Source organism: Chiloscyllium plagiosum, chromosome 11, assembly GCF_004010195.1.
Source record: "Chiloscyllium plagiosum isolate BGI_BamShark_2017 chromosome 11, ASM401019v2, whole genome shotgun sequence".
Lineage (NCBI taxonomy): Eukaryota > Metazoa > Chordata > Chondrichthyes > Orectolobiformes > Hemiscylliidae > Chiloscyllium > Chiloscyllium plagiosum.
In genome coordinates this window covers 47,061,371-47,082,207 of record NC_057720.1, presented here as the reverse complement: position 1 = coordinate 47,082,207, position 20,837 = coordinate 47,061,371, and the positions used below count along the sequence as shown (strand labels likewise).

At 38.4% G+C, this 20,837-nt stretch overlaps 1 protein-coding gene across 1 annotated transcript; it reads left to right on the top strand.

Moving 5' to 3' along the window:
- The first annotated feature begins 7,904 nt into the window (after positions 1-7,904).
- cmpk (cytidylate kinase) lies at positions 7,905-20,429 on the top strand. Its single transcript, XM_043699247.1, has 6 exons — positions 7,905-8,190; positions 14,050-14,196; positions 15,678-15,830; positions 18,011-18,087; positions 18,226-18,322; positions 18,553-20,429. Exons 1-6 carry the CDS (start codon positions 8,071-8,073, stop codon positions 18,592-18,594), a joined length of 636 nt encoding a protein of 211 aa, XP_043555182.1. The 5' UTR covers positions 7,905-8,070; the 3' UTR covers positions 18,595-20,429.
- The last annotated feature ends 408 nt before the right edge of the window (positions 20,430-20,837 follow it).

The following is a 20,837-nucleotide window of genomic DNA, read 5'->3' as shown; positions in this document are numbered from 1 at the left end:
TACTCATCCAGATGCCTTTTAAATGTTGTAATTGTATCAGCCTCCATCACTTCTTCTGGCAGCTCATTCCACGCATGCACCACCCTCTGCATGAAAATGTTGCCCTTTTGGTCCTTTTTAAATATTTCCTTCTCACCTTAAACCTATGACCTCTAGTTTTGGAATTGCCCACCCCAGGGAAAAGACCTTGCCTATTTACCCTATCCATGTCCTCATAATTTGATAAACCTCTATAAGATCACCCATCAGCCTGGAACACGCCAGGGAAAATAGCCCCAGCCTATTCAGCCTCTCCCTATAGCTCAAACCCTCCAACCCTGGCAACATTCTTGTAAATCTTTCCTGAACCCTTTCAAGTTTCACATCTGGTCAACATGGGCAAGTTGGACTGTATGTGCTGTATAGATCTGTGATTCAAAACTCTATTTCCCCCAGAGTCAGTCCCACTAATTTAATGCCCTACCTCCTTTGTCACATTTCAGCCATGCTTTCGTCTGTCTTATCTTCCTGCTTCTGTACTTGCCTGCTCGGGTTAATCTGAAGATAACTACTTTGAGTTCCTACTTGCTAATTTTTTACTTAGTGACTACATCACTGTTCAAGCCCATGTTGTTTACATCATGTGGACTACAGCCTATAGCTGTTTGCCTTCCCCTGGAAGATATCCTGCAGTGATTCAGTGACATCCTTGACCCCAGCACCAGGGAATCCTTGAGGCATATGAAGACAACAGAAACATCTTTCTATTGCCCTAACCAAAGAATCTGTTATCAGTATTGCCCTTCTGCTCTTTTTCCTGTCTACCTGCATATTTAGGCCACATGTGGTGCCACAAGCTTGACTCTTGCTGCACTCTTTCAAGAACTGATCATGTTCACCAATACTGAAAGTGGAAAACCACTTAGTGAGAGGACTGCTGGTGACTCCCATCACACAATGCTGTCCTTCTTTGACTGTCTAGTGGTTATCCATTCCCTATCTATCCACTTGCACCTAATGTTCAGAGTGACTACTTTTCTGAATATGTTATCCACTTAGTTCTCTGCCATGTGGAAGCACTTCTGTGACTAGCCAATGCTTGAGCTCAGAAATCTGGAGTTCAAGTTTGATCAGCCAGTGACATTTGCTTTACATGGGCTTCTCTAGATTACGAGAAGTGTCTGTGACTCCCCGGGATGGGCATTCTACTTAGTTGCAGGAAAATCGACATTTCGGGTAAAAGTCCTTCATCATGAATAGAGGCAGGATGCCTGCAGAGTGGAGAGATAAATGAGAGGGGGGGGTGAGGTGGGGGAAGGGGAAATGAGGAAACTGGTGAAATCCACATTGATGCCATGGGGTTGAAGTGTTCCGAGGCAGAATATGAGGCGTTCTTCCTCCAGGCGTCGGGTGGTGAGAGAGCGGAGGTGGAGGAGGCCCAGGACCTGCATGTCCTCTGCCGAGTGGGAGGGGAAGTTGAAATGTTGGGCCACAGGGCGGTGGGGTTGATTGAAGCGGGTGTAGGAGAGCGCTGTAGGGAACATTTCCAGGCCTCCTAGCAGAGAGCTTTAGGGAACATCTCCCGGACACCCCATACTTGGTCACCCCTAACCCCCACTATGCTGGTGAACTGTATCTCTGGGACATCATCTCTTCTGTTCTTTTAGAGGCTGGTGACTGTCTTGTCTCCTCCTCTCTCAATCTTTCAGAACTGCAGATTCTAAGTGGTTGTGTGCTAACAAAATCGAAGAGTAACGAATTGTTTATGGGTCAGTCAATAATGAAACAATAATGCATTTAGAGTCATACAGTGCAAAACTCATCCATGCCAACCAGGTATCCTAAACTGAACTAATCCCTTCTGCCTGCGTTTGGTCCAATTCCTGTAAAACCTTCCTATTCGTTTACCTATCCAAATGAGTTTTAAATATTGTAATAGTACCCGTCTCTACCCCTTCCTCTGGCCACTCATTCCATAGATGCACCACCCTCTGTGTGAAAAAGTTCCAAGTGATAATATTGCCATTCCTGAAATATACTTCAAGGACTCGTGTAGCACAGTAGTCATGTCCCTATCTCCTGAACCAGAAAGTCTGGGTTCAAATCACACTTGCTCCAGAGTTGTGTAATACATTTCTGAATAGGTTGATCAGAAAATGTCTAAAATCATCATAGATCTTCATTTACACAGTAATAATTGAAAACATTGATATTCTCTCTGTCATTCTGAATAGTTCAACAGTTTTTAATTTCTATTGCAATCTTTATATCATCCATTTTTTCTAATTCAGCAAAGAACCTCATGTATGTGAAAGATATGCCTTCCTGGGGCAATTTATTCTTTTCTTGCCCTCTTGAACCCCCCCATTCACTTTCATGGTCAGAGTGTTTTGCAAATAGTTATAGGTGGAATAGTGAAACACTTGAGAATGATTACAAGTGACTTATCTAATCAAGAGTTTAAAATTCAAGAAGATTAGATTACAGACTTAAAATTGCCAAATGGATAGATATTTATTGCATTGTTTTGATTTGCAGAAGTTATTTATTCTTTTTGGAAACATTTTGTTTTGGGAATGGTGTGAATTGCTGTGCATTTTAACCCCAACATCCTCTCAATTCTTGCTTGAGATTGCAATTTAAACAAGGTATCATTACTGTAAATGCATTAGGAAATAATCTGTTTATTTCTGCATGCAACATACTTAAATCTCTAACAATAATAGGTTTATATCTAATTGGTGAAAATGTAAGCAATGCTATTACAGAGCTACAACCGTTCTTAACTGAGGTTTTCAAATTGTGACATGAAGTATGCTCATTTGGAATATGTTAATAAGAAAAGTAAAAATGAAAGAAATGTATTTTCAATACCAGAAATTAAACTTTTAAAAAAAATTAATTTAAGTAACCTGGGCTTTGCTAGCTAGGTCAGCATTTTTGCCTATCCCTACTTGCCTTGGAGAATGTGGAAGTGTGTTGTCCTCTTGAGTTGCTGCAGACCATTTGGTGTAGGTACTCCTGACAAAACTGTTCTGGAGGGAGTCCCAGGATTTTAACCCCATGATGGTAAAGGAACAGCAATATATTTCCAAGTCAGGAAAGCAAATGGCTTGCAGATAGCACCTTGAAACACTTCTATACATAGAGCCTTGGAGAATTTCTGCGGTGCATCTTGTAGATGGTACACACTGCAACTACTGTGCATCAGTAAAGGAGTGAATGTTTGTGCATGTGTCAATCAAGCGGGCTTTTTTTTTTGTCCTGGATAATGTCCACTTTCTTGAGTGTTGTTGGAGCTGCACACCTCAAGGCAAATGAGGAGTCCATCACATTCCTGACTTGTGTATTGTTATTGGTGGACAGCATTTCGGGGCTGTTATGCTGGAGATCATCAAAATCTAAAAATGGTTTCTAAATAAGACATTTTAGCCTGATTAAGATGACAGACCTTGGGTACCTATGAGCGACATGGTGACCTGAGATAATTAAAATATTGGGTCATGATATGAGTATTTTTGTTATCAAAACCAAAGTAGGAGTCCCTCAGGGAGCATTCTTGGCTAAACTTTGCTTCTCATTACTAGTCACTTCATCAATATAATTTTAATATTATTTTCTTTACTGATGTTACCATCAATCACAGGATAAATAGTTCCTCATCTTGAAGATTAGTAGTAGTTAAATATAACCTTGAGCAGCACGGTGGCACAGTGGTTAGCAGTGCCGCCTCACAGCGCCAGAGACCCTTGTTCAATTCCGGCCTCAGGCAACTGTCTGTGTGGAGTTTGCACATTCTCCCCGTGTCTGCGTGGGTTTCCTCCGGGTGCTCCGGTTTCCTCCCACAGTCCAGATGTGCAGATTAGATGAATTGGCCATGCTAAATTGCCTGTAGTGTTAGGTGAAGGGGTAAATGTAGGGGGATGGGTCTGGGTGGGTTGCTCTTCGGAGAGTCGGTGTGGATTTGTTGGGCCGAAGGGCCTGTTTCCACACTAAGTAAACTAATCGTAACCCATATTTCCAAACCAAATCATGGTCGAACAAATGGCATGTTATTTTAAGTGCATCTTAAATTGAGATAAGTTTTGACAGGCAATGCCACAGCCTATTGGAAGAGAGTTGCTTTTAAATTCATCTCCACAGTTGGGTAATTCCAATTTATCTGTTCCGAAATATGGTGATTAAAGGTTTGTAAAAGTCTAGTAGGACAGAAAATTGTCAAAATAACATGCTTCAATAGGAATAATTTGAATTGTTTCTTTCTGGTAATGGAAAATCATAGCTATACTGTAGACAAAATGTATCTTCTGCCCTCGGATTTTTACATGTCTAAAATCATGATGCTAGACATTTATAACTCTGGATGGTGGGTAGACAATCTAATTTTCACTCAAGATTATATTTGGAGTAGAACCACAGGTGATGCTAATGCTTGTGTCAAACCTCACTGCTTATGTCAGCAATGGAGCTGTTGCTGGTATTCCTCAATATGTCTTTATAATTGCAAAACAAAATCGTCTATGTCAAAAAGAAGATTGACCAATCTTTAGAAGGGGCAAGGTAGAAGAGTCAGCTATTTTATTATATTACCTGTGACTGCCAGTTAAATCATTTGGGTGAGAGTGTGGTGGTGAATGGTGTTAACAGCATAGATTCAGTCTTTATATTGGTTATGGTTGTTCATGTAAGTGTGTATCTTTGTCCTGCCTCATATTTGATGCAGGGTGGTGGCACTTGCACTAGATGACCACTTGCCTTTGTTTAACATAGAGCACAATGCCTATGATCCTTCACAGACTGGCAAATTACCTTAACCTGACATAAATCCAAATAACACAATTAAGTGTTTGTGTATAATTTATGCCAATATATTAGCAAATAAATTATACATTCATGCAATACTTTATTAAAAAATTGTCATTTACAAGTTAAAACAATCTCCGTTTCTTTAAATGAATTATTTATTCTCATTCAATAAACTTTGTACAATTAAGTCATCACATGTTAGCAGTATTGAGCTCATGTATTGATTATTGGTCTTTTATGTAATGCGTCATATGTGAAAGGTCTGTATAAGGGAAATCTTTCTATATTCCACCACATAAGCTCTGAGAGTTAAGAGCTGGCAAAAGACATTTAGGGTTTGGTAAAAGCTCAAGAGGCAACAGTGACCTTTTAATTTAAAGTATTTAGTTCCTATTTAACTGCAGGGGAAAAAAATACATGCAAACAAATTCAGCCCCTAAGGCCAGGGGCTCCTCTTGATAAGTTGTAGTGCATTTCTCAGAATAATACTTGTAGATTGATGTATATACCTCTAAGTACTCTTCTAAGTTCAGTTTACTAATTCCAAACATGATAATGACTTGAAATATTGAATATAATTTGGTCCATGGCAGCATGGGATTTCTGTGCACCATACTTCTGCTTGTGGACTGTGATTCCTAGAGATTTAGCCTTTTGCTGACTGATTTTCATTTTAAAAAATTTGAAATGTTATACTTAAGAACTAAATGCATGTAGAGTTTTCGGGTGGAAAGAGGAAGCATTTTAGTAATTCTGTTGCAAGGAACATTATCGGTTTCATAAAGCAATGGCTGGAGTGAATATGGTGCTGGATATATTTGTAGAATTATTTTACTATAAAGCGAATGTATTCTTTTTGTCCTTGTACACTTGGTGAGACCTCAGTGCAACAATGTGTCAATTTTCAGTCCTCTCACATGCTGGGTAATTATGAGACTTTGAAAGGATACAATGGAGAGTCACAAAATAAATTCTCAGTTTAAAGCATCTTAGTTAGCAAGGTATACAGAAAGAGCTGGTCATTAATCAGGAAAAATAGATTAAGTAATAATTTGATCAAGCTTTATAAGATGAGAAGGAAGTAGATTAGTGAACAGTTAGTTCCAACTGAATAGATGAGAGAAGATTAAAGTCACAATCAGAAGTGTTAGAACAGTTTAGATCCTTGGTCTACATGAAAAACATGGGCTAAATTCCAAGGTGACATGAGAGTGATGCCATTGATGTCAAGGTGGCATTTGTCCTAGTATGGCATAACGGGCCTGACTAGGTTTTAGTCAATTGCGATCACAGGAAATCTCTTCACTAGTTGGAGTCATGTGCAGCCCAAAAGGAGGTGATTGTGGCTGTTGACAGCCACAATCAACTTTGTCCCGTGTCATTGTGTACCAAGCTCAACTATTTTCAAAAGCTTTATCAATGACTTTTCATTTATTGTAAAGTTAGATATAGAGATTTTTCACTAATTATTGCACAGCATTCTGTTCAATTCACAATTGCTCTGCAGCCTGTGTCTGTGTAGTAAGCCCTGGAAACATTTAGGTTTGGGCCAGTTTTTTTCACGCAGAGGGTGGTGCATGTATGGAATGAGCTGCCAGAGGAAGTGGTGGAGGCTGGTACAATTACAACATTTAAAAGACATTTGGATGGACATACGAATAGGAAGGGTTTGGGGGGATATAGCCAAATCCTGGCAAATGGGACTAGATTAGTTTAGGGTATCTGGTCGGCATGGATGAGTTGGACTGAAGGGTCTGTTTCTGTGCTGTACATCTCCTATGATTCTATTTGTGCCTCGTAAATACCAGACAATGACCATCTCCAATTACAGACTTCCAGTCTCCTTGATATTTGATGTTATTAGCAATGTTTAATCCCATCCTGAAAGTCATCATTGACCAGAGACTACCTCGGACCAGTCACACAAACTGATTACAAGGCCAAGTCAGATGTTAGGATTTCCAAAGCGAACAACTTGCTTTCCAACTTCTCAATGTCTTTCCATCACCTCTAAGGCACAGGTCAGGAGTGTGATGGAATGCTCCCTAGTGACATGGATGCACGCAGTTCCAACAAGTAGCTTGGCACTATCTATGCCCAAACAATCCATTTGATTAGTATCCCATCTACCATGATAAATGTTCACACCCTCCAGCATTGGCATATAGTACCCTCAGTGTGGACCATCTACCAGTTTTGTTTCTTGTGGAACAGTAGACCTGTGGAGCGGGCTGCTGCATACTGATTCTCTGCTTCAAGTTGGATGTTTCTGGCTAGGACGGAAATCACCTGTGAGAATGAGAATGTACATTAATCAGGATCAGAGAGGTCTCTTGGACGATATCTGTCTGACTGATTCATTTGGAGAGGAATTTCCCAGATTTTTTTTCTTTCTAATGACGTCGGATTTTTAGGCTTTTTTTCTCATGTGACTCCCTTGTAGAGATGCGGCTTCTTGCCCAGTGTGGAACTATCTATTGTATTGAACATGACATGCAATTATGTGTGAATGGAGGAATCATCTTGTTCTGTTGATATAATGTAATAATCACTTAAAGTATCTCCAAATTCCAGCCCAATTCTTGGAGAACCACCAAATAATTATTTTAAAATCTTTCCAATGCCAGTGACGGATAAGATAAATAGACAAGGTCTTTCCTCTAGGTTGGGGGAGTTCAGAACTAGAGGACATAGGTTTAGGGTGAGAAGGGAAAGATTTAAAGGGGACCTAAGGGCCAGGTTTTTCACGCAGAGGGTGGTGTATGTATGTATGGAATGAGCTGCCTGAGGAAGTGATGGAAGCTGGTACAATTACATTTAAAAGGTATTTGGATGGGTATATGCAGAGGAAGGTTTTACAGCGATGTGGGCCAAGTGCTGGCAAATGGGACGAGATTAGTTTCGGATGTCTGGTCAGCATGGACAAGTTGGACCAAAGGGTCCGTTTCCGTGCTATACATCTTTACGACTCTATAATAGGTATATTTTGAAAGTAACATCGATTTCGTTGTAATCGCAATGTTTGTAGTTTTAAAACGACGTCGTTGCTTGCGAGTACTCAATACAACCTTCCCTTTGCCTGAATTGAACTGAACAAAGCTTTATTGCTTGCGTGGAGTTCTTTCCCGGAAGCAGTCATTCCGTCGTGCGATTTGAGTCAGAAGGCGCTTGTGTCTATGCTGCAGAGGAAGAAAGCAATAGCCTACTGATTATATATTACTCTTTTCTTTAAAAGTGTACCTCCGCTTTATCGGCAGGAGAAGTGAGGAAGATCCGGGCTGGTGCATGGTTATTTCTTGTTGGGGAGCGTTAATTCGGAAATTGCTGATGATGAAGCCCAAAGTGGTTTTTGTCCTCGGTGGGCCAGGAGCCGGGAAAGGGACTCAGTGCGTCAAAATCGTCAAGGTGGGTTGAAAATATCATGTAGTAAAGCAGCCCCTGGTCCAGAGCAATGCATGTCCTGGAACCATTTACTCAGAAAGGAGTGGAACTGCCATTCACTTGAAAACTCCCTTTGATCTCAAACGGGGAGTGGGGTGATTTGATTGTGTCATAGAATTTCGCATGAACATTTCTAATCTAAGTGTACTGGCGAGGCCTTGAGCAACTCGATATTTTGTCCGGGAAAGTGAACGAAGCCGGAAGCAAATGGAATAGGGTGGATATGATTTAAATAGCAAGTTGTAAAAATAATTAATGATTATATAAATCCGATCCATCATTTAATTTGGAATAAACTTAGAATCCTTACTCGAGTTCTGGCAGCGTAGGTGGCGAGGTAGCTAACGTCAGACTTCCATCAGAATTAGAAATGGAGATGTAGAGGTTTTGAGTAATTAAAGTAGCAGGGGTTGGACAGAAAACGCGGAAAGGGACCGTAATTGGGTGAAAGATAGGGGCGATTAAATGGTAGAAGGGAAGTGGGTGGAAATAGATTTAAGTAACAAGTGAGTCTGAAGGAGGTATAAAATCATTACCCTCACCTGCTGTCTCAGAGTGGTGATGGGGGACATTAGGAAGCAGAGGTTATTATCTGAAATTGTCGAACTTTAATTGTGATGCATCCAAAAAAATGAAAGCTTGTTTGTCAGTTTGATAATACTTTCAGGGAACAACATTTTGGTTAAAAAAAAACACATGCTTTTAATTTTGTGAGCAAGTATTAAGGAGTGTACTGATTCATGTAATAATTTAGCCATATCCAACTTGCTTTGCAATTCTAATTTTATATGTGGTTGCATTTTTCTATTGAGTGCTTAACTTAAGGAGAAGATTGGGTGGGACTGCAAATTTTAAAGGAGTTTACCTGTGAGGTTTTGAGTCATTGGTTAGGTTAATAAATATTTATGTACGGTTAACTTCCAAAAAGTAAATGTGCTTTTTGCAAAGTAGTTTAGGATTTCCAACTGTATTTTTCTACTTCTGCATACTGGCTGTTTAAAGGACAGAAACTTTTGTCAAATTTGGAACTGAATAATTGGTATCTAAATTATCAGACTGTCCAGTTTCCAATACTAAATGTATAAAAAATCCTCATTAAATTTTGAGAAGTCTGAAGTAATTGTCTTTCATTCCCACAATAGGCTTTGTTCCCAAGTCACTGACTCCCTCACTGATGTCAGTAATGGGTAAATTATTGGAGAGGATTCTGAGGGACAGGGTTTACATGTATTTGGAAAGGCAGGGATTGATTAGGGATAGTCAACATGCTTTGTGTCTCAGTAACTTGATTGAGTGTTTGAAGAAGTGTCAAAGGCAATTTATGAAGGCAGAGCAGTGGATGTGTCTATATGGACTTCAGCAAAGTGTTCATCAAGGTTTCACATGGTAGATTGGTTAGCAAAGTTAGATCACATGCCAGGGAGAGCTAGCAATTTGGATACAAAATTGCCTTGAAGATATGAGACAGACAGTGGTGGTAGAGGTTGTTTTTCACATGGAGGCCTGTAATCAGCAGTGTGCTGCAAGGATTGGTGCTGGGACCACAGCTTTTTGTAATTTATTTAAATGATTTGGATGTGAAAATAGGAGGAATGATTAGTAAGTTTGCGGATGACACCAAAATTGGTGGTGTAATGGGCACAGAAAAAGGTTATCTCGGAGTACAACGGGACCTTGATCAGATGAGCCGAAAGGCCGAGGAGTGGCAGATGGAGTTTAATTTAGATAAATGTGGAGTGTTACGTTTTGGTAAGGCAAATCAGGGCAAGACTTATAGACTCAATGGTAGAGTCCTGAGGAGTGTTGCCAAAAAATGAGACCTTGGAATGTAGGTGCATTCCTTCCTTGAAGGAGGAGTCACAAGTAGGCAGGGTAGTGAAGAAGAGACAAAATAAAAACTGCAGATGCTGGAATCCAAAGTTGAACACAGCAAGCCAGGTTGCATGGATACTGCCTGGCTTGCTGTGTTCCTCCAGCCTTCTGCTTATCTACTCATGGTAGTGTATAAGGCATTTGGTAAGCTTACCTTTATTGGTCAGTGCAGCAGCATAGCAGTTGGGATGTCATGTTGCAGCTGTACATTACACTAGTTAGGCCACTTTTGGAATACTGTGTTCGGTTCTAGTCTCCCTGCATATAGGAACCTTTTGTTAAACTTAAAAAGGTGCAGAAAAAATTTACAAGGATATTACCAAGGTTGGAGGGTTTGAGCAACGGTAAGAGGCTGAAAAGGCTGTGGCTATTTTCCCAGGATCATGGAGGCTTAGGGGTGACTTGATAGAGATTTATAAAATCATGCAGGGCATGGATGGGGAGACTAACCAAAGTCTTTTTTTTTCCTGAGTCGGGGAATTCAAAACTAGAGGTATAGGTTTAAGTTGAGAAGGGAACATCATAAAAGGCACTTAAGGGGCAATTGTTTTACACAGATGGTGGATCGTGTATGGAATGAGCTACCAGAGGAAGTGGTGGAAGCTGGTACAATTATGACATTTAAAAGGCATCTGAATGGGTACATGCATAGGAAGGGATTTAAAGGGATAAGGGCCAAATGCTGCTAAATGGGACTTGATTAATTTAGGATATCCAGTTGGCATGAAGTGTCTGTTTCTGTGCTGTACAGCTCCATGAATCTTTCTTGTAACTGTTTGTAATTGAACCAACTTGTTTACAAACATGGTTCACATTCAATTTGAGATGAACTTTTGTTTACAATCATGCCATCACTGAGACTCCCTGTTCTTACCACTCAGTCATCGCCTTTACCTCTGCCTCAGCTTATGTGTTCCTGAAAACCTCAGCTATGCCTTTGTTATTTCTAGACTTGCACTTCTCGTGCATTCCTGACTGTGCTGTCATATTCAACACTTTTTCTAACCTTTCAGCCATCCAAAACACTAGTGCCTGTGTTCTTTCTTGATCACTGATCCAAGGTGGTTCCCAGCTTTTAAAACTGTTTCTTTATTTTCAAATTCCTTTATGACCTCACTCCCCTCATCTTCTCCAGCCATTCAACCCACCAAGGTAATTGATCATTCTGGCCTCGTCAACAGTTATGATTTTAATTGTTCTACCTTTGGAATTCATGACTTCAGCTGCCAACAAGGAGCACTTAGATTAGATTACTTACAGTGTGGAAACAGGCCCTTCGGCCCAACAGGTCCACACCGACCCATCCTTAAATCTCTTTGCCTCTTTACTACTTTAAGACACTCTTTAAAATCCACCTCTTCACCCCAGTTTTGTATCATATTCCCTAATATTGGCTTATCTGGCTTGATGCCAAATTTTGTTTGTTTTTCCAGTGAATGAGATATTTTATGTTATATTGCTGTATGGTCCAAATTGTTGTCAGTGAAAAGTGGTCATAAAGCATTTGGATTTTGAAAACTTAGTTGGTTCACGACTTCCTTTAAGAAAGGAACCTTGTCATTTTTACCTTGTACAGTCTACATATGACTCAACAGTTGTGGTAGACTTGCCTGCTTTCTGAACAATCCTAACAAGCCACTCCCTTGTATCTAATTCAGAGCAGCTAAGGATGGGTTATAAATGCTGTACTTGCCAGGGTTATCTACATTCAATATTTATTTTTAATTGATAGGTTATGAAGCTTCTGACTGAACGTGTAGCATATAAGTGAGAGAAGAGTAAATTCCAGGCAATATAAATTAGTCAATAACCTAATTTCTTTTAGTTTGTTCAAGCACCAAACAACAATGCCTTAAGTAGAGCTTATACATTTGTATTGTTTGAGATGATCTAGTCAAATTTCACTTATGCAAAAGAAGGTGTTCGACAAGGTTCCCCATGGGAGACTGATTAGCAAGGTTAGATCTCATGGAATACAGGGAGAACTAGCGATTTGATACAGAACTGGCTCGAAGGTAGAAGACAGAGGGTGGTGGTGGAGGGTTGTTTTTCAGACTGGAGGCCTGTGACCAGTGGAGTGCTGGCTCCTGTACGTTTTGTCATTTACATAAATGATTTGGATGTGAGGATAAGAGGTACAGTTAGTAAGTTTGCAGGTGACACCAAAATTGGAGGTGTAGTGGACAGCGAAGAGGGTTACCTCCGATTACAACAGGATCTTGACCAGATGGGCCAATGGGCTGAGGAGTGGCAGATGGAGTTTAATTCAGATAAATGCGAGGTGCTGCATTTTGGGAAAGCAAATCTTAGCAGGACTTATATACTTAATGATAAGGTCCGAGGGAGTGTTGCTGAACAAAGAGACCATGGAGTGCACGTTCATAGCTCCTTGAAAGTGGAGTCGCAGGTAGATAGGATAGTGAAGAAGGCGTTTGGTATGCTTTCCTTTATTGGTCAGAGTATTGAGTACAGGAGTTGAGAGGTCATGTTGCAGTTGTACAGGACATTGGTTAGGCCACTGTTGGAATATTGCGTGCAATTCTGGTCTCCTTCCTATCGGAAAGATGTTGTGAAACTTGAAAGGATTCAGAAAAGATTTACATGGATGTTGCCAGGGTAGGAGGATCTGAGCTACAGGGAGAGGCTGAACAGGCTGGGGCTGTTTTCCCTGGAGCGTCGGAGGCTGAGGGGTGACCTTGTGGAGCTTTACAAAATTATGAGGGGCATGGATAGGATAAATAGACAAAGTCTTTTCCCTGGGGTCGGGGAGTCCAGAACTAGAGGGCATAGGTTTTAGGGTGAGAGGGGAAACATATAAAAGAGACCCAAGGGTAAACTTTTTCATGCAGAGGGTGGTACGTGTATGGAATGAGCTGCCAGAGGATGTGGTGGAGGCTGGTACAATTGCAACATTTAAGAGGCATTTGGATGGGTATATGAATAGGAAGGGTTTGGAGGGATATGGGCCGGGTGCTGGCAGGATGGACTACATTGGGTTGGGATATCTGGTCGGCATGGACAGGTTGGACCGAAGGGTCTGTTTCCATGCTGTACATCTCTATGACTCTAACTATTTTTTATTAACCGTATAGCCTGCTTGAAATCACATTGAAACAGAAAGTCTGTGCCATTGGCGATGTCATTGTGCATCTGGAACACTGTGTTAACTCTACTCAGGAACTGGTCCTTGTTGCCTACTTTGCCTATGGGCACGTCATTACTCCTCTGACTTCTCATTGTCCCAGTCTGCTTTCAGCTTATTGTCTTCACCTAGCAGTGGCATCACAAACCTGCAACTGTATGGGTAGAAATTGTGTTCTCTCAGTTGCCTTGAAATGATGCTTGCAACATTTAATTCATGTTACTTGGCATTTCATTATGTTAAATTTGGTGTCTCTCAGTTAGTATGGGTCTAAAATATTTGATTCACTCATTGAGTTGGAATATCAAATGTGACAGTGGAAAATTGAATAGAAGTACAAAAATAGAGACATACAGTATAACTTTATAATGGGATCAAATTATGCCTAAACATCCCACTTGAATGATTTCCTTCTTTTTGATCTTTCTTCACTTCAAAATTTATATTTAATTTCAATTCCCCAGGTACAATACCTTAGGAGATTTACTCATATAAAATTAGGAATTCTGTCCATTTGATGGCATACTGCTAATGTTATATTTAAGTAATATTACTTCTGAGAAATATTTTCAAATAGCGTTTTATCATGAGTGCAGTATATTGCCAAAATTGAATGACAGCTGTAGCTTTGGTTTGATTTTATGCCCATGCAGTAGTTTTAAAAATCTATCTCCATGAAATCTCTGCAAGGTATTTTGCACTTGGCTTTCAATTTTTGTGATATTGAAGTTTACCTAAGTTTTCACTATATTATTTGAATGTAATATGTTAAAATCTTGTAATCATTAATTATTTTTTATATTGTCCAGAAATATGGATATACTCACTTATCTGCTGGTGATCTACTTCGTTCTGAACAAAGCAAAGAGGGTACTCAGTATGGAGAACTGATTGACAGTTACATTAAAGAAGGAAAAATTGTTCCAGTGGAAATAACTATCAAGCTTATAAAAAAGGTAGGACAACTTTTTACAGCCTAAAAACAGTAATGCTTCAAAACAGTAGATTATATTTAATCTTCTTTACTGAATCCACTGAAGACATTCTGGGATTGTTGAGAGCTGCCCTAGTCCAGCACTGACATTACAGACAGTGTAAATTTGTGAGGGTGTTAATTCCTTCAGTTATGGTGTCAGCAAGCACAGCTTCTTTTTGCAAAGACTCCTACCCACAGCTTTATGACCGTAATGATTATCTTCAAATAAGATTGCAATTGAAATGAAAGTCGATGGTAAATCTGAAATATCGACGAATTGATATTGTTAACCTGCTAAATATTTACAGTGGGTCCCATTTGAAAACTTACCAATATACATTGTTCTGTAAGAAGATTTTGGTATTAAAATTACTAATGAAATAGTAATGAACTTGCCATGAAAAATATACAACAGTCTTACTTATTTGGCAAGGACTTAATCTTCCTTATTTGGCCAGAATTTACTGTCAATAGATAAAGGGAACATTTGTTGTAGATATTGATTACAACAGCTGCCATGGGAGGAAGAATAAGCCTTACAACAGCTAACTTGTTTCACTCTTGTAGTGTTCTTAAATTGGTGGAGGTTAGTTAGCTCAGTTGGCTGGATGTCATGCCACCAGTATGGTTCAATTCCTGCACTGTCTGAGGTTACCATGAAGGACTCTCCTTCTCAACCTCTCTCCCTTCATGCAATATCTAATTTACTTACAACCATTCTCTTCCCAGGAAGGTTTATTTTTAAAAGAATTGTAACTTGGATAATTATTATACAAAATGTACAGTGGGCTTTAAAGATCTAAATTTTAAGTACAAACGTATTACTTGCACTAATATCTTGACAGTGCTGTATGATCAGTACTAAACTAACAGTTTTCTTCCATGCCAGATATTGCTTATTACTCATCAAACTAAGTATACATGATTGTAGACTTCACCTTTCAGGAATGTTTAAGTTAAATATAAAAAGCACCACTCCCTTCTTGTTTTATATTCATAATTAACCAGTTATCCTATATGCTTAAATGATCTTTGTTCCATACTGATAGAATTGTATTAGTTCAGGGTATGTTCAGGATATATTCCTGTTAAAGAGCCACATTTTCTTTTGAAATTAAAAAAGGAGAGAAATTTGCAAAGTATTTTGGAGCTCTGACCAATTGATTTGGTCATACTGAATGTATTTTTTAAAATGTTTATGCAAAATTTAAAAATCACACAACACCAGGTTGTCGTGCAACAAGTTTAATTGGAAACACTAGCTTTTGGAATGCTGGTCCTTCATCAGGTGGATGAAGGAGCAGTGCTCCAAAAGCTAGTGCTTCCAATTAAACCTGTTGGACTATAACCTGGGGTTGCTTGATTTTTAACTTTGTACACCCCAGTCAACACCGGCGTCTCCAAATTATGCAAAATTAGTTTGACAAAATGTTTGCATTACATTTCTGGTATATTTTGCAGGCAATGGATGAGAAAATGGCTCAAGATGCTGCAAAGAATACATTTCTTATTGATGGATTTCCGAGAAACACAGACAATCTCAATGGGTGGAACAAACAAATGAATGATCATGCTGATGTGAAATTTGTCCTTTTTTTTGACTGTAGTAATGAGGTAATTGAATGAACAGATCTATGAATGAAGAAAAATATCCTGAGCAGGACTGGTGACACTCGTGCATGTTTTCTAAAGCTGTTGCTAAGTAGGCAGAAGTATGTCAGAAAAGTAAATTTAGTGTATTGTATGTTTTAATAGTATTTTCCTGAGCTAATCGTCTAAAACACATTGGGCAACAGTGAAGCAATAATGCTTGATGCTATTCTTGAGAAAAGCTGTCCATAAAAACCTGATGATTTCTGGATGAATTCCTCTTTGTTAATACTCACTTGATGCAGCAAAAGCTGTGGCACTGGACAATATATCAGATATAATACTGAAGAAATGCATTCCAGAACTAATCAAAACTTTACCTGCACATTTCCCCCCCCCCCCACAATGTGGAAAATTACCTATCTCTTCTTTATCCATGAAAGAAAGAGGGCAAATCTTATCTGACCAATTGCTCTGCCCTCAGTCTCATGTAAAAGAAGTATTGGCAATAATGCTAATGAGTGACACTTGCTCAAAAGTAACCTACTCTCTGATGCTCAGTTTAAGGTCTGCCAGGATTATTCAGCTTTGGATCTCATTCCAGCCCATGACTTGCCTTGACTCAAGACAGCATTAGATCGAGTGGTGTTGGGAAGTCTTAGTAAAGTTAAAGTGAATTGCAACCATGGTGGGGGAGGCACAATTCTTCATTTGTTTTGATGCAAATCATCTCAGCTTTAGGAGTTCCACAGTAGTATCCTAGGCCCAACCATTTTTTGTTTGTCATCAAGAATGTTTCCTCTATCATCAGATCAGAACTGAGGTTTCTGTCTGATGATTGATCTATACTATGCATCAGTCTTCAGATACTGAAGCAGTTAATGTCTGCTTGAAACAAGGCCTGAACAACATTCATGCTTAAGTTGATATGCGACAAGTAACATCTGTGTCATAGAAATATGATGCAATGACAATCTTTAGCGAGAGAGAATTAATAATCTTTCTTGATGCTTACTGGAATTCCCATTGCTGAATTTTCCACCATCAACATCTTAGGGTTGCTATTGACTAGAAACTACACACAGACAGACAGACACACACACAGTCTGGAATTCTATAGAAAATAACATGTTTCCTTACTCCCCAAATCCTGTTTGGTGTCCACAAGGCACGAATCAGTGGTGTGAAAGAATACTCTTCACTTCCTAAGATAAAAGCAGTTTCAACAATATCCAAACAGCTTGAAAACCATTTAAGTCAAACGAGTCTGCTTAACTGACACCCTATTTACCAGATTAAACTTTTGTTCACTCTATCACCATCACACCCTGGCTGCATGATGTACTTTGCACAAATGGACAGCAACAATTCAGTGCATCTTTATCTGTATATTCCACATCTGCACTCCCTCCCATTTAAAAAAACACGGGCAGCAGGTGAATAGGAACACTAGTATCTCCAACTCCCCCTCAAAGTCACATTATCCTAACTTGAAATTGTATTGTTGTTCTGTCATTGCTGGCTGGATCCTGGAATTCCCTAACAACTGTTAGTGTACCAAAACCACACAAGCTGCATGATTCAAGACAGTTGTCTCCCATCATCTTTGATGGGTAATCAATGCTGCCCTTGCCAGTGACGCTCATGCCTTATGAAAATTTCATTTTTAAAAATGATCTGGTGCTAAGTCAAGATAATCTTCAGGATTCCAAATGCATTGATAGCACCGATCAGACTACACAGCAAGTTCTTTCACAGACAACAAAATAGAAGTGAAAAGTCCAAAATACTTCATTTTTCATTTAAAATTATACTGTAAAATAAATGATTCTCACATAATATTTAAGCTACTACGGTAATGTAATAGACTTTAAATCAAATGAAGTATTTTGGGAAAAACATGAATGAAGCAATTTAAATATCCATGTTCACCTTTTAAAGCTGTGTTCAAATCTATATCACATTGATTTTTTTTGGCATTGTTTCTCATTGCAGCGAGAGGTTTCTGCTTCTGTGTTCACTAGCCTTCCATCTTCCAATCATTAGAATAACTATGATTAAAAGCTTGGAAAGTATTCAAAAGCCTGAACATCTTGTCTGTGTTTTTCTTATTTTCTCTTTTTTTTAATATCCCTTTTTGTCATTTAATATTGAACATTAATGTAAACCAAACTTAATTTCTTACAACGTTTTTGTTTCCAAAGGTCTGTATACAGCGTTGCCTTGAAAGAGGAAAAGACAGTGGAAGAACAGATGACAATGTCCAGAGTTTGCTAAAAAGGTAGAAATTCAACTTTCTTTCATGGAATCGTAGCCAGTCAGCACAAATGGAGGTCATTCAGCACTTTGTACAAATGACCATTCTTTATCCTGTTTATAAAGAATTGTCTTCTGCTTTTGATATTTATTTTTATTTCAGAATTCAGACATACATGCAGTCTACTAAGCCCATTATAGACCAATATGAGAAAGAGGGAAAAGTAAGAAGAGTCGATGGTGCCAAAAGTGTTGATGAGGTATGCAATGTGTACAGCAGTTAGTTAACCTCTTTAATCTCTTTATTTGCTCTTTGACATAGAGCAAATATTTTTATTCTTTGAGCTGACTAAATTTCTTCTTTCCCTTTTGCATTGAAAGATCTGTGATCCAACATTATAGTGCCATAGATTTGCATGTATTTAATGGCCAATATTTGAAAATGTTTGATATTAAGTTGGAATTTATTTTGCTTGATTTTTTTTTTCAGGTTTTTGTTGACGTTCAGAAAATCTTTGATTCTGAAAACTGAATTAGCTGCTCTCTTGAAGCTTTAAAAAACAGTTGCTTCAAATACTTTCTCGCTGGAAGTAGCGGTGATCTTCTACCTATACTGTTTATTTTACAAGATATATTTTCTTCAGAAATCCTTTAGTGGATACATTTTTTCCATTAGTATATTGTTTGCTATTACTTTTGTATGAAAGCATTTTTTTGTCAAGTGAGAAAATGCTACTTTTTTTAACCTGCTTCCAAATATGCTTGTAACTAGAAATCCTCTCTAGGTCATTTGAAGTTCTTATGTAAAACATGTATTTGTCTTAAGGATGTATGCAGAGTTTCCCTTGAGGTACAATGAGTTATCACTTGTATTGTTGCATACCAAATGATCATATTTAAACAGTTCATGCATAAATGGGCATTATTTATTAATCTAAGTGCATATGCCGCTGATTTTGATTTTTAAATGCCTGACTTATTTCGCACTTGTAATTTTGAATCTGAAAGCTTGAAGGAAAGTGAAAATTAAAAGGCTGGATTTACATAAGTTGTGAATGGATATTAAATGATTATTGCATAATGGAAAAATGTAATTGAGAAAAGTAGCCTCTGAACGTATGTTTGTCCTTGGGTTTATCTATTTATGTACTTTTGAGGAATTAAATTTATCGTTTCTTGGTCACATAATATTTAAATGTTGTGTCAGAATCTTGGAATACACTAACAGCACTGAGGTACTGTCTTCATCACATCAACAAAAGCAGTTTAGGAAAGAAACTTATCATTACCTTTTTCAAGGGCAGTTAGGATTAGGCAATGTCACTGGCAAGGCCAGTATTTACCCACATCCTGAGAACAGATTTTACAGAACTTGATAGTGTGTACATTTTGTCCTGTAGAATAAATGTGTTCAGGTGAAAGTTGGTTGAATCTGCAAAAGATAGCTGGAGAAAACAGTGCAGAAGAAGTTTACAGTGCGGGATAATTTGTAAGCTTGATGTAACAATTTCCTTGCTACTCACTAGTTATCAGATGCACCAGTTAGATATGTGTAAGGAAGAGTATGATCATTCAACTGTATCACTTTGCACTATATTTATGTTGTAATATTTATATACAGGAAGACACTAGAGGATGTTTTCATAAATTTCTGTCCCACAGTCAGGTACTGTGCATGTGAAAAGAATAAATTGTAAATGCTGGAATCCAGAGCACGTCAATTCGCATCTTTAAGGAGAAAAGGCTAAGATTTTTATTTTTTGCTGTTTGGCAGAACATCAGAGGATGTGCACATTGAATATTAACCTATCCTTGCCCTTGACCTATACTGATTGCCATGTTTGTACTTCAAGTATGCTTATTTGATTTTATTCCTGTGTTTGGAAGTAGCGTGAATAATTATCTACTATGATTATAATTCTAATCCTTTCATTCCAAACTGAACTATAATTCTGAGCATTGAATTCTGAGAAATTTGAGTGTGGTAATTAAAGGCAAGACTGTACCAGAGTATCTCAACATAATTGCAAGAACTTCTGGTTTGTTGTTTGTTTCTCATCTTCTGATTTTCTTAATTCTACCATTTACATTTTTAATTAATAGACATATAACTTAAACATGATACAAGTGCAATAAGCACTTCACTAATAAGCAACTTGGCCACATTAAGAATGTGGTTTTATAATATGCAGAAAACATATCGTAAAGTGTCAGTCCTTGAGAGAGATTCATAAAATTTGTAGTTTATATAATTTCTGGATAGTGTTCATAAGATTCGGTCTGACATTTGTTATGCTGAGTAATTAATCTACCTTGAAATGGGGTCCTTTTGCTCATGTAATAACTTAAATAAAAGAAATAAAGAAATTGGCTGTTTGTTGAACTGTTTTAAACTTTGCAGAAAAGTAATTCTCAGTCTGTTAACTTGTAGCTTCAATCCAGAATATTTTGTTTAGATTTTACTAAAATATATACTCATGCTCTTGTAGCAACATTTATGTCAAAGGCTCAGAATTTTCAGTGAGTAACTCACTTTCCAAACTCCCTAAAGCCTGTCCACCATCTTAAAAGGCAACAGTCAGGAGTGTGGTGGATACACTCCACCTTTTGACTGACTCCAACAACACTGATCAAACTCAACCCTATTCAGGACAAAACAGCCTGCTTGATTGTCACCAAATCTATACCATAAAAATTCAGTCCTTCAAAAACGAATAGATTGATAGTGCTGACACTATCAATATGATGTACTGCAACAACTCACCAGGTCTCCAC

Excerpts from the sequence above, each read along its gene's own strand:
- cmpk (XM_043699247.1), top strand. The coding sequence starts at position 8,071 with ATGGTTATTTCTTGTTGGGGAGCGTTAATTCGGAAATTGCTGATGATG. Across the intron at positions 14,197-15,677 it reads CTATCAAGCTTATAAAAAAG|GCAATGGATGAGAAAATGGC; the intron begins GTAGGACAACTT and ends TATATTTTGCAG. Across the intron at positions 18,088-18,225 it reads GTCCAGAGTTTGCTAAAAAG|AATTCAGACATACATGCAGT; the intron begins GTAGAAATTCAA and ends TTTTTATTTCAG.